Below are 13,725 nucleotides of genomic sequence, written 5' to 3'. Positions count from 1 at the left end.
TGTGGGCAACATTACTTATTTAGTATTAAGATATTATTATAATTTAGTATTAATTCAGTATAATAATTTAGTTTAAAAATGTAGTAAAGTGTATTATAACTTCATTTTATTCTTATATGTATTTACCTTTAATCCTAATCACCACAAAAATACTTTTCTTGAACTTCTATTATATTACCCGTTATACTCGTAAATTACCATTAACCCAAAATTGGGAATGCCTAGACTTAGATGAATAAATAAATTAATTATAATTACTGCCAGACCTGCAAAACAGGCCAGATGGTGCCCTAACAATCTATAAATTCAGCATTTGGACTGATACATGGCCTTTATTATACTGACCACCATTCATAATGATGGCAGGTAAAAATACCTATATACTTTATATTGAATCATTCCCATTGGGCTTTGAGTCCCAATCCCAGTTTGCTGTAAATGCCAATCTAAAATAAAATAAATTTAATTTTCAGTCACATTTTATTATATTTAGGATACCCAAAACTAAAAATGGATAATGAATATTAGTAAAACTGTTATTGGAACTATAGAAATGGGTATGCATGAGACATTCATTTAAAATGCCTATCTGTCTGCTCAAAGCCCCTCAGGAAGTAGCAGAGAGATGGCCATGTGGATGAATGTAATTTTTTACCCTAATATTTTCCTAATTTTTCCTACCCATTTATTCCTTTTCAAATTATTTTTATAACTGTTTAGCTCTCTAATTTTTCCATTTCCTCTAACCTTTTGTATTCATTATATTCATTATTAAAATATTTATATATTCCTTTAGCTTTATCTCATTTTATTTAATTTTACAACATAGATATTTAGGAGAACATGGCATCTGCTAGCACACCAAATTGTTAGGCAGCACTGTAAGGCCTTAATGCCTGAAATGCCTCCCACTGAAATATAAATTACACAACAAACACAAACCCAAAAATTAAATAGGATCATGCCCTAATTCTTATAATGTTTACAATAGCATTAATGCCACATGTCTACAACTACAATACAACTGAAAGGTTATTCCTTATAGTGCATAAAACATAAAATTATCATTTAAGTGTGTTCATATAGATTCAGGGTGATTCAGGAGGAATAGTAAATATTTTGGGAGGTTATAGTATCGATTATTCTGATTAAAAAAGTTCATATAAACATGTGTCCATTTCTCCACGGATATGGAGAAATTGACACATGTTTATATGAACGTGTCCATTTCTGAACACATGTTCAGAAATGGACACATGTTTAAACAGCTGTTTGAAACATTTGTATTTATTGACTTTTTGAATGATACAAAACACAAATAATTGACAAATTTTTTACAGTTCACAATAAATGTTCGAAAATCCCACCTCCAACCTCAATGCACTTTGCAACTTTTGTGGTAATGTGACGTGTTGTTCTTCTGAGAGCATCTTGGTATTCCTTTATGAAGGCAGCAGTATCCAAAATGCGAGCGAGCAATTCATCTCTTGTATTCACCTTTTCTTTGTATACTGCACTTTTCATCCATCCCCATGAACAAAAATCTAACAGAGTAAGGTCTTGGAGACCTTGGTGGCCAATGAATGGGACCACTGCAGCCAATCCATCATTCAGGGACACTTTGATTTAGATATTGTATCACCAGATGGGTAAAATGCGCAGGAGCTCTAACATCCTGAAAGTACATACCAATCTTTGTAGCCAAGGGAACATCCTCCAATAGTAGTGGAAGTTAGTTTTGCAGAAATTCTAGGTAAATGGGCCCTGTAAGACAATTTTGTAACACAATCAACTGATTGTCGATGATACTGCACCACATGTTTACAGAGAAGCGATGTTGAAAATTTGTTTCTACTGTGGCATGTGGATTTTCGATGGCCACCTGTAAGAGTTATGGGCTTTGTTGATACCGTCACAGGTGAAAGTAGCTTCATTGCTGAACAGTATTAATGGAATTAATCGGTAATTAGCATTTATCCACTGACAAAATTCCAATCGCTGGGCATCATCTCCTTGTTGAAGGTTTTTGCACCCACTGTATGTGAAATGGATATAAGCCATGCTCACATAATGTTTGCCATACATTTGTCTGTGGAACACCTATACATGTAGAATTCTTCGTGTGCTAATAGTAGGACTATGCTCTACCAACTGAAGAATGCATTCTATTTCATCTACATTTTGTTCATTTGCATGTTCAGAAGAAATATGAGCACTAGGAACTGTACTAGTCTCACGGTGGTGTAAACAGTAGTAAACGCTCTTGAATCCAGTATTCTACAGTTAGGAAACCGTTGACGGTATTCTCTACATGCAGCAGTAGCACTTCCACGAGGTTATAACTGCTTCTTGGTCACATCTGATTCAGGGAGCTGTGCGCACCAGTTTCAAACGGCTGTATCTTCATATCCATTGAGAATTACACACATATTTATATGAGCTTTTCTACTCAGAATAATTAATACTATAACCTCCCAAAATATTTGCTATTCCTCCTGAATCACTCTGTTTTTTAAGAAAAACAGGGTGATTTTTAAGACTATAGGGAGTGAATAAACCCTACAGTCTTAAAAAATTTTATACATGGTTGTACATTGAGTGTGTGTGTGTGTGTGTGTGTGTGTGTGCGTGTGTGCGTGCGTGCGTGCACACGCATATATGTATATATTATATATAAATTATAGGGTTCCCGGTGAAAATCCCCAGTCATGGCTTCAGCGGCAACAAGAAAAACTCAAAGCTCGCAAAGAAGGTAAAGGTTGGGAAGACCGTCAACAAAAAGAACAGCAGTTATTAGCTGAACTTCGTTGGACACAAACAAAAAAGACAGTTCCAAGTGGTGGAGAATCAACAGATGATGTTAGTTTGGGGATGGATTTTTCTTCTTCTTCAAGGGAAAATTCACCTTTCAAGGTAAAGTATAACATTTGCTAGTATAAAGATAAGCCATGTAGAGAGTGACACAAAAAATTTTATACTTTCTGCATATGCCTTTTGATTTTATTCCTATAGAAGTTGGTAAATCTAGATGGTAAATTTAAACAATTAGAATTATGAAACTGGAATTTTAGCATTCCTCCAGTATATTGTATTTCTTTGATTTATAAATACCTAAAAGGTTTTGACAACTGTTTGCGAATGATAGCTAACTTTCTGCTGCTTTTTCCTGCTTATTTTTGAGGTGTGAAATTTTCATCTTGCTGCATTTTTCTGGGTTTCACTGATATCTAAATCATTAGTTATTTTTTAAGTTGAAAAAAATAAAGCTAAAACCATTGTTTTTGATACTGCATTTGTGTATATGTGCCAGATACCTCCTCCTGTGTTACTTTTCCTTAGGTCTTTGCTTGCTTTTGGCTTCTTTCATTCACTTCACCTCACTGAATATTTGAAGTAAAGTAGTCAGGGAACAAAATTTGGATTTTTTTTTTTTTTTTTTTTTTTTTTTTGAAAACATTGTATGGATGCATGTTTAACCCACTGAAGGATTAAAAAAAAAAAAAAAAAGTGTGCTACCTCCAGAATGAGAGTATTGTGCAGTCAGTGCTTTCAAACAAAATACTGTCTTTGTTTCTTACAAAGGACTTGTTGTTGTTTGGTTTTTTTTTAGGAGCATTAGCAACTAAGACCATATTGCTCCGGGGATATGCACCCTCCATATTTGGTGGTCACGGGCTCGAACCCCGGTCTAATCAAGAAGCGTGTGCTACGCACTGCTGCTCCTGTCCACCTGGCTACGAAGGCACCTAAAGGACTTGTAAAGTGATGTGAAATAAAGGTATTTGGTTGGGTAAACTAAATACTGGTTGCATTCTCACTATTTTCAGATAGCACACACAAGGAGACAAAATTTTAAAAGGACAGTTACAGTTGGATATGTGAAAATTTTACTTCAGCCAGAGAATAATTGATTGTTGGAACAAATTTCATCTGGTATTGTGAAAAGGTAGTTTGAATGAATTTAAAGGATTAAGCAAATTATTAGAAGGATAAGAAAATTAAACTGGAAAAATATTGACTCTATTAATTATAATTAATGTAATTATTAATCATTTAAAGTAAAATAATTTAAAGTAAATTTAAACTTGACAAAATATTTGAAAAGAAACTAAAGCATGTGAGCAAAGCTTTGTTTTTCTAAGTTTACACTTCAGGGGGGAAAAAGTTTTGAATAAAATAGCAAAGGTGAAAGAAAGTTAAAGAACAGTCTTCCACCTAGGCCTATAACTGGTGTTTTTTTTCTACTGAAGTACAAGCATTGACAATACTTGGCATCTCTTTTATAGCTACTTATATTTTTCAGTTTCATTGTGAAGTTTGCAATAATTGTATTCATCCAGCTTCTGAGAAGAGAGTAATACTATTTAAATAGGATGGTAATACCTGCCTTTTAAATGAAAAACAGATGCTTCTGCCTTGAGATCTAATATTTATTTGAAAGACATGCAGTATGGAGGTGACTTATTGAAAAGATGGAGCAAGCTCTGGTTATAAAGACTTGCCTCTTTACTTGGTAGGGACTAGGAAAATTGAAAAGTATAGTATTGTTGCAGTGTTTCTCAGAAAGTTTGTTTTATTTTTGGTGTCTGTGGAAAGTATCACTTTTAAAATTTGAAATTCAGAGTTTTTGGAATTGTGAATTAGAATACAATGATTTTCATTGTTAATACCTTAATACATATGTATTCAACAAGATTGAACTCACTGCAAAAATTGTGGCCAGCACTATTATTCTTTACAGTAGTCAGATATAGAGAGTAAATTTATTAATTTCTTTCTCTTCAAGGTGCTTAGGCTACATCAGGTGAAAATGTTTGCTTAATTGCCATTTGGCCTTCTTGTATATCAAGTTTCAGTACATAATGCAATGTAGGATATGAAGGCTGTTCAATAAAGTGATTATAATTTTTTTTCATATACATACCTTTATTAATCATCCATTTAATGGTCCTTTTTTCTAGTAGTTCCCATTTGATGAAATGCACTTACTGAAATGCACCTCCATAGCCAGGTGGGAAGGAGCAGTAGTGCATAGCACATGCTTCTTGATTAGACCTGAGTTCGAGCCCGTCACCACCAAATACGGAGGATGCGGAAAGGTCAGAGAATGACCACCGCATATTCCCGGAGCAATATGGCCTTAGTTGCTAATGTTCCTAAAAACCAAATAACAACAAAAAAAAAAAAAAAAAACCTTACTGAAATGTTTCTGCAATTCTTCAAAAACATGGTGGAAGCCATTTTTTGATGTGTTTGAGAATTACGTCCGAACGTCAGTACAACTTCTTCTGATGACTGGGAACGTTTTCCTCGCAATTTCTTCTTTAATTTTGGAAATAAAAAGTAATCACAGGATTCAAGGTCAGGAAGGGTGCAAGGTATTGGGCTGATGAGGAACACATTTGACATAATGTTGGCTAAGTACTTGGTCACAGTATGAGCAATGTGAGGACTTCCATTGTCGTGATGCAGCAGTCACCCACCTGCGTGTAGTTGTGGACATTTGTGATGAATGTGATTTGACAAAGTGTGCAGTACAGTTCTGCAGTATGGTCCCTTAAAAGCCATATGACATGCCAAAGCATACTGGTAAACCATTCCTTCAATGTCAAAAAATGAGATAACTGTAACCCTTTCTGCAGAAGGCAACTTTGCTTTTTTTCAGTGTTGGCAATGATGTAGACTAAAACAGAGCTTTGTTGTACTCTCTGGATTGAAATGATAAAGCCTTATTCATATGCCATTTTCACCTTGTGAAACTTCACCATCTTCAGTAACTATCTGCTGCAGTTCCTGACAAACAACTTGCATATTTACTGTTGCTCGGATGTAAGTAGTTTTGGAACTCAGCATGCACAAATATCATTTGCAAATATTTTGGTCTTAAAGAATACTGTGCATGCTTCCTACTGATGTTCTCAACATCTCTGCCGTATGCATCATTACCTGTAATGTGATGATCTGCTCTCAGGATTACGGAATCAGTGTTTATGGTTTCTGCCATATGAGCAGTGCTTGGAGGTATAGGCCTGCTGATTTTTGTAATGGAATCACTTCATTATAAACTACCTGTGAGATGTGCAATATGGAAGCATATATTCACCACCTGGTCTTTTAATTGTGGCAGATAGATAGCTCAAAAGTTCCAATCATGTAGTTTGCCATTAGTTAGAAAAATTTATTAAATGTTAAAATTACTTAGAACTTACAAATATATTGGTATAGTGTGATACATATAACTTACACTTGATAGGAAATATGAAATTAGCATTAGTAGTGGCATATGATGCAAGAAAGCAAGTTTATACAGCTTCAGCCAAAATAAAAAAGCCCACTTCCCAGTCATCTCTCCATATGCTCTAAAAGTTTGCCAGTTTTTTCTTGAATTTATTTAAGCAATCAACTTACACAATGACAGATGAAAGTTGGTTCCAGCAATAAACCACTCACTGGCTAAAGGCAAATTTCTGCTCATCTGTTTTACAAGTGTCTTTCCTCCGTTTCAGATTATCTCCACTCAGGTTTGTAATCTGAGCAAGAGGTGGAATCCCATAGCATTGAGCCTGCTTAAACTACTCAAGGTCTTATACACCTCAATCAGACCACCTTGCAGGTGCCTAGTCACCAGACATTGCAATTTGCAGAACTTAAACCTTTCTTGGTAAGAGCACCCCTTTGTTACCCTCAGAAAATTTGTTGCCCTTCTCTTTATGTGTTCTAGCAACTCTACATCTTTCCTAAAATGAGGTCTCCTGACATGTACTCAGTACTCAAGGCATGGCCTGACCATTGCCTTATACAAAGGGATAACCTCCTCATCCCTACTAGCAAAGTTCGTGTGTATCATTGACAAGATCCCATGAGCTGCTATCGCATGGGATCTCGCACACTGGCAAGACTTTTGTGGATTTATTGGATGACATGTTTTCCACAGCAACATGTTCGAGAGGCAATCAGAGGGAATAATACTCTTGATCTGATTATCAGCAGTGATTATTCATGCATTAAGAATTTGCAGATAAAGGAAACACTGGGTGACAGTGATCACAATGTACTGTTGTCGGAACTTAAAGATGTAACTACCATCAAGGTTAAAGGGAAGGGCTTTTGCTTTCGTCAAGGTGACTACAGGGGGTCTCAGACAGTTTTTAAATTCTGTGCAATGGAATCAACTGATGAGATTACCAACATTGAATTCTAAATAGGAAGCCTTCAGGGACTTAATTTTGGAGGCTACTAGATTTTTCATTCCAGCTAAGAAATACTGTTCAAGGTTTAGGCCTAAATGGATGTAAGATGAATTAATGAGGCTCATAGCAGAGAAGAATAATGTATCGGATGCATGTAGACTATCGGGTAACACAGAAGCCTATGGCAGATATAAACTAATCTATAATCAAGTCACAAAGTAGGTTAGGCAGGCGAAGGAAGATTACAAGAAATCCTTGGCAAAGGATGCAAAGAAAAACAGCAAAGAGTTCTTTACTTATGTATGTAAACTCTAGAAGGAAAGGGATGAATAAGATTGGACCACTTAACATAAATGGGTTGACTATTGATGACCATGCTAAGGTAGCTGATAAACTGAATGAGTATTTTGCATCTACATTCACACATGAGACGTTATTCAATGGGGGGAGTGCCAGAAGTTTATCAAACTCTAAACAGGGAGCTAAGTGATTTTGTAATAACTGAAAGCAAAGTGGGGGAGAAATTGTTGAAGTTAAACATAAAAAAAGGTACCTGGGGGGGGGATCTATTCAGTTATATTAAAGAAAGCTGCAAAGGAAGTAAGCAAAACCTTAGCCATAATTATGAGAGCTTGCTTGGACTCAGGAGAGGTCCCCATGGACTGGAGTTGTGCAAATGTATCACCAATTTACAAAGGTGGTTCAAAAGGTGACACAAGTAACTATAGATATGTTAGTTTAACCTGTGTTCCGGGGGAAATAATGGAATTACTGGTTAAAGAAGCATTGCAGGATCATCTACACAAGACAATAATAGATAAGATACAGCATGGGTTTTGTTAAAGGGAGGTCTTGTCTGACCAATTTGATTGGATACTATGATGTGGTCACAAAGGAACTGAATGCCAAAAATAATTTTGATATCATATACTTGGATTTCAGGAAAGCTTTTGATACTGTTCTACATGGAAGACTGCTGTACAAATTGGAGAGGAATGGCATTAAGGGTAAGTTACTACAATGGATAAAGGGATGGTTTAGGGAGAGATGACAGAGAATGGTAATCGATGGACACTGCTCTTCGTGGACAAATGTTATTAGTGGAGTTCCCCAGGGTTCGGTGTTAGGCCATTGTTGTTTTGTACATTTATCAATGTTATTGATGAAGGTATATCAGGTTTGAAGTACGGGTTTGCAGATGATACAAAGATTGGCATCGTTGTTAATGAAAGTAAAAACAGTATGCTACTCCAACTGGACCTAGATAAGTTGGGAAATGGGCTGAGAAGTAGAAACTGAAGTTTAACATTGATAAATGCAAAGTACTGCATATGGGTAGCAATAACCGAAGAGAAACATACACTGTGTGGTACTACACTCAGGGAAGTGGAAAGTGAAAAAGACCTGGGGGTAACTGTGCAGTCAAATATGAAGTTTGCTGAGCAGTGCAGGCGGCCAGCCACTGCAGACTCATGGAGTCTTGTCAAAGAAATATAGGAATTTTGCCAGCAGTGACAGGGAGGTGATTATTCCATTATACAAGGCATGGCCACACCTAGAGTACTGTGTACAGGTCTGGATTCTTCATTTTAAGAAGGATGGAGAGTTGCTAGAATGAGTACAAAGAAGGGCAACAAGATTAACGAGGGGAACAAAGAGGTGCTCTTACCAAAAAGGCTTAAGTTCTGCAAATTGCAGCACCTGGAGAGAGTAGGCACCTGCAAGGTGATCTGATTGAGGTGTATAAGGCCTTGAATGGGTTGGGAAAGCTGAATGCTGATGTGATTCTTTCTCTTGCTCACATTAAGAACCTGAGGGGGTACAGATTCAAATTGAGGAAAGACAGTTGTAGAATAGATGTGTGGAAATGAGCCTTTAGCCAGTGGGTATTTGATTGGTAGAACAGACTTTCATCTTTAGTTGTGGAAATTGATAGCCTAAATAAATTTAAGGCTGAGTGGACAAGCATTTCGAATGAATGGAGGGGTGAAATGGGAGTGTGTTTTTTTTTTGGCTGTTGATGCAAAGCTTGCTTTCTTGCATCGTATACCTCTACTAATGCTAATTTCAGAAAAACCTTTGATACCATTCTGTATGGAAGGCTGTTGTACAAATTGCAGTAGTGTGACATTAGGGGCAAGTTACAGCTATGGAGGCCTGTAATAACTTACAGGGGGAAACTCTACTCACTCCATCTGACATTGATTAATTACAACCTCAGTTGAAGAGGACCTTAAAAATTCTTCCAGTCATCAAAAAGATTTGAACGTAGTCCTCTCTAAATGAGACAAGTGGTGAAATCACTGTAGTCATTGAAGACAATGTCTAGCTACAAGGCCTTGATTTGTAAGAGGTCTGCCTTTGGAGTTTCTTCCCTAAGCCAATGCATCCTGACAGCTCATTGCTCACTGTGCTTTTTTTGCTCTTGTATTCTGAGGCATAATTTCGTTATGAAAATTGAAGTGGGCATACAGCACTAAATCTGAATACTAAATTACTAGGATATCACATAATAATGCTATGTGATATGTGATATTAGGATTAGTTCAGGCATACGATGCAAGAAAGCAAGCTTATACAGCATCAGCCAAAAAAAAAAAAAAAACCTCTCTTCCCGTTTCACCCATCCAGTCACTCCAAATGTTTATCTAGTTCAACCATAAATTTATTTAAACTATCAACTTCCACAACAACACATGGAAGTCTGTTCCAGCAATCAAATACTCGTTGGCTTAAGGCAATCTTCCACACATCTGTTCTACAACTTTCTTTCCTCAATTTGAATCTATGCTCCCTCAGGTTCTTAATCTGAGCAAGTGGAAGTATGCCGTCAGCATTGAGCCTGCTCAAACCACTCAGGCCCTTATACACCTCGATCAGATCACCTCGCAGGTGCCTAGTCTCCAGATGCTGCAACTTGCAGAACTTAATCCTTTTTTCATAAGTGAACCCCTTTGTTCCTCTCACCAATCTTGTTGCCCTTCTCTGTATTCGTTCTAGCATCTTTACATCCTTCCTAAATTGAGGCCACCAGACCTGCATACAGTACTCAAGTTGTGGCCTGACTATTACCTTATACAAGGGGATAATCACCTCCTTGTCTCTGATAGAAAAATTCCTATATATCATTGACAAAACTCCATGACCTGCTTGGCAGCCCATCTGCACTGCTCAGAGAACTTCATATCTGACTGCACAATTACCCCCAGGTCTTTTTCATTCTCCACCTCCCTGAGTGTAGTACCACAGAGTTGGTACGTTTCTCTTGGGTTACTGCTACCCATATGCATATGCAATACTTTGCATTTGTCAATGTTAAACTTCAGTTGCCACTTCTCAGCACATCTGCCTAACTTTTCTAGATCCTGTTGCAGTACCATACTGTCTTTAGTGTCATTAACAACCCTGCCAACTTTTGTGTCATCTGAAAACTTGGACATTAAGCCTGATATACCTTCATTGATATCATTGATAAATACACAAAACAACAATGCACTCAGCACCGAACCTTTGGGAATCTGTTAATAACATTAGTCCACATAGAGCAGTCCATTTATTACCACTCTCTGCCATCTCCCACTCAACCATCCCTTTATCCATTGCAGTAACTTGCCCTTAATGCCATACTACCCCAATTTGTACAGCAGTCTTCTATGTGCAACGATATCAAAAGCTTTCCTGAAATCCAAGTATACGATATCAAAATTATTTTTAGCGTCCATTTCCTTTTTGACCACATCAGGCCACACCTAGAGTACTGTATACAGGTCTGGAGGCCTCATTTCAAGAAGGATGTAGAGATGCTGGAACGAGTACAGAGAAGGGCAACAAGATTAGTGAATGGAACGAAGGGGTGCTCTTACGAAGAAAGGCTTAAGTTTTGCAAATTACAGTGTCTGGGGACTAGGCACCAGCGAGGTGATCTGATAGAGGTGTATAAAGCCTTGAATTGTTTGAGCATGCTCAATGCTGATGGGATTCTTCCTCTTGCTCAGAATAATCACCTGAGAGGGCATAAATTCAAATTGAGGAAAGACAGATGTAGGATAGATGTTTGGAAGTTTCCCTTTAGCCAGTGGGTAGTTGGTTGGTGGAACAGACTTCAATCCCTTGTTGTGGAAGTTGGTAGCCTAAAAAAAATTTAAGGCTCAGCTGGACAGGTATTTCGCACGAATGGAGGGGTGAAATGGAAGTGGTGTTTTTTTTTTTTTTTTTTGGCTGATGCTGCATAAGCTTTCTTTCTTGCATCATATGCCTCTACTAATGGTAATGCTAAAAGACTGCTGTACAAATTGGAGCAGTGTGGAATTAAGAGCAAGTTGATGCCATGAATAAACCGATGGTTGAGTGGGAGAAGGCAGATACTGGTAATCAATGGACGTTGCTCTTCGTGGACTAATATTATTACTGGATTATTATTGGTACTCAATTTCCATGTAGTTTGAGGGTAGTCAAAAAATTGCCTTAATCTATACTATTGCACACCATCAGGCATTCTCAAATTTTTGAGTTATACTTCTTAACTGAGTTGTCACTAGTGTAAAACCAAGATATCTAAACAACCACTGAGGAGAGGCCAACTAGCCTTTAAACAGTGACGTCTGGGTGATGGTATATAAGTAATAATTAGTCTCCATTGGTGGAGCATTACTTATCCAAGGTATATTTTCAATGAGCTAATTTCTCATTGGAAATATACAATTACATAGTATATTTATCGCTTTTATTGCTTATCACAATTCATAAAACTGAAAACATTATCTGTGGTCACAATAAGCAGAATGCTGTATTCATGTTGGCAATTACTGACTTTTATATGCAAAAAATAGAAAGCTAAATAAATTTGCATAATTAAGATGCTTAAAACTATTTCATTTAAAACAGATTACAATGTGATATGTAATAAATTACATCAAAAAATGTAATATAATGTAAACATGTGATAATTTTGATGTAATAAATCCAATTAAAATTATCACAAAAAAATATCCTGAATTTAAACGTTAGCTAATAAAGCTATAGAATAGAAGGGTGGACGGTTCCATGTTTTCCAGCCTAATTTAAGTTCCTGATTACATAGTGTTAAATATGTGTTTTGTGTAATCTGTCTTTAGTGTTCACATCAGGGCATCCATTATGATTGCTTTGCTGTAATAGCAGGCCACAACAGAAATGGGAGTTTAGGAATTTTCACAATAATAGCTATCCCGTTATCAAATTTTTACTATGGTTTCCCAGAACTTTCTTTTCATTTCTGTTGTTTTCTTAGTGTATGTCTGTGTTCACTATGGGTTGTGTGAGGAGGATTCCTAGTTCTATTCGGAGATAATATTCGATACCGAAATATATATATATATATATATAGTTATGTATATATACAGGGTGTCTCAAAAATATTGGTACAAACGTTTAGGGGAGGTAGGTAACATCTAAAGGAATGTGAATCGCATAGGAACCCATAATCGGAAACATCACCGTTAAGTCGGTACATGGCGCTGTTCATCAGTTCGCGAGAGGGAAAATTTCTAGTTTACTCGTTGAAGCAGTAGTCGCCACATGAAGAGCATGCATCGATATACGAACTGTGAGCTGGCAGACATGCACCTAGTGTATGGATTAGCAGAGGGCCCACATGGTGTGCACCCCCACGAGGCACAACATCGCTTCACAATAAATGTGTGGGCAGGTATGGTCGGTGACTGCTTAGTCGGCCCATACCTGTTACCATCCCGCATGAACTCCGCTAAATATCGGATCTTTCTTGAACAAGTTCTACCAGGGTTACTTGACGATGTTCGAGCAAATGTGAGATGCAACATTTGATTTCAACATGACGGGGCGCCTGCCCATTATGGAAAGTGTGTTCGTGACCATTTGAACAGGCATTTTGGGCGTCGATGGATTGGCCGTGGTGGACCCGTTGCCAGATCCCCATGCTCACCTGATTTTTCGAGCCTTGATTTCTTTCTGTGGCCCTCAAATCTATCGTGTATGAATCGCCTGTGGAGACAGAAATAGATCTCGGGGCGAGACTCGTCTGCGCTGCTGCTACTGTCAAAGAAACTCCAGGTGTGTTCGACCTTGTCCGCCAATCCATGCTGCATCAGTGTCACGCATGCATCGCATTTCATGGTGGAACCTTCGAGCATCTGTTATAATATCATGAAATGCATCCTTCTCGTACTCCATTGTTAATATTATGTCAAATAAATGTTTTCCACTAATTACTGTCCTGTGTCATTTCTGCTTCTTGTGCCTCTGCTACTACTTTCCCGTGATGTTTCTGGTTATGGGTTCCTATGTGATTCACATTCCTTTAGATGTTACCTACCTCCCTGAAACGTTTGTACCAATATTTTTGAGACACCCTGTATGTTATAACTGTATTGTGATATAAGTTTAGAGTTATATTTTGTATTGGAATTTTATTGAACTTGAATAGAAATCATGACTCAGACCAGAGCAGCAAAGCAAAAGGCTCAAACTAATGGATGTGCTGTAGCTCAGGGGAGAACTGAGGGTGGGGAGTAGTCCT

At 37.3% G+C, this 13,725-nt stretch overlaps 1 protein-coding gene across 1 annotated transcript in view; it reads left to right on the top strand.

Moving 5' to 3' along the window:
- Window positions 1-13,725, top strand: part of LOC150075035 (tensin-2-like) — a 737,845-nt gene that overhangs the window by 546,869 nt on the left and 177,251 nt on the right. Inside the window, exon 20 of the mRNA XM_090389056.1 lies at window positions 2,685-2,913. Within this exon, the coding sequence (XP_090245182.1) occupies window positions 2,685-2,913 (229 nt within the window). The remainder of the gene's footprint in view (window positions 1-2,684; window positions 2,914-13,725) is intronic.

This window comes from Mastigoproctus giganteus, chromosome 14 (assembly GCF_048544385.1).
Source record: "Mastigoproctus giganteus isolate SK-2022 chromosome 14, ASM4854438v1, whole genome shotgun sequence".
Taxonomy (NCBI): Eukaryota; Metazoa; Arthropoda; class Arachnida; order Uropygi; family Thelyphonidae; genus Mastigoproctus; species Mastigoproctus giganteus.
The sequence above is the reverse complement of the archived record's forward strand: the minus strand, read 5'-3'. Positions and strand labels throughout refer to the sequence as shown.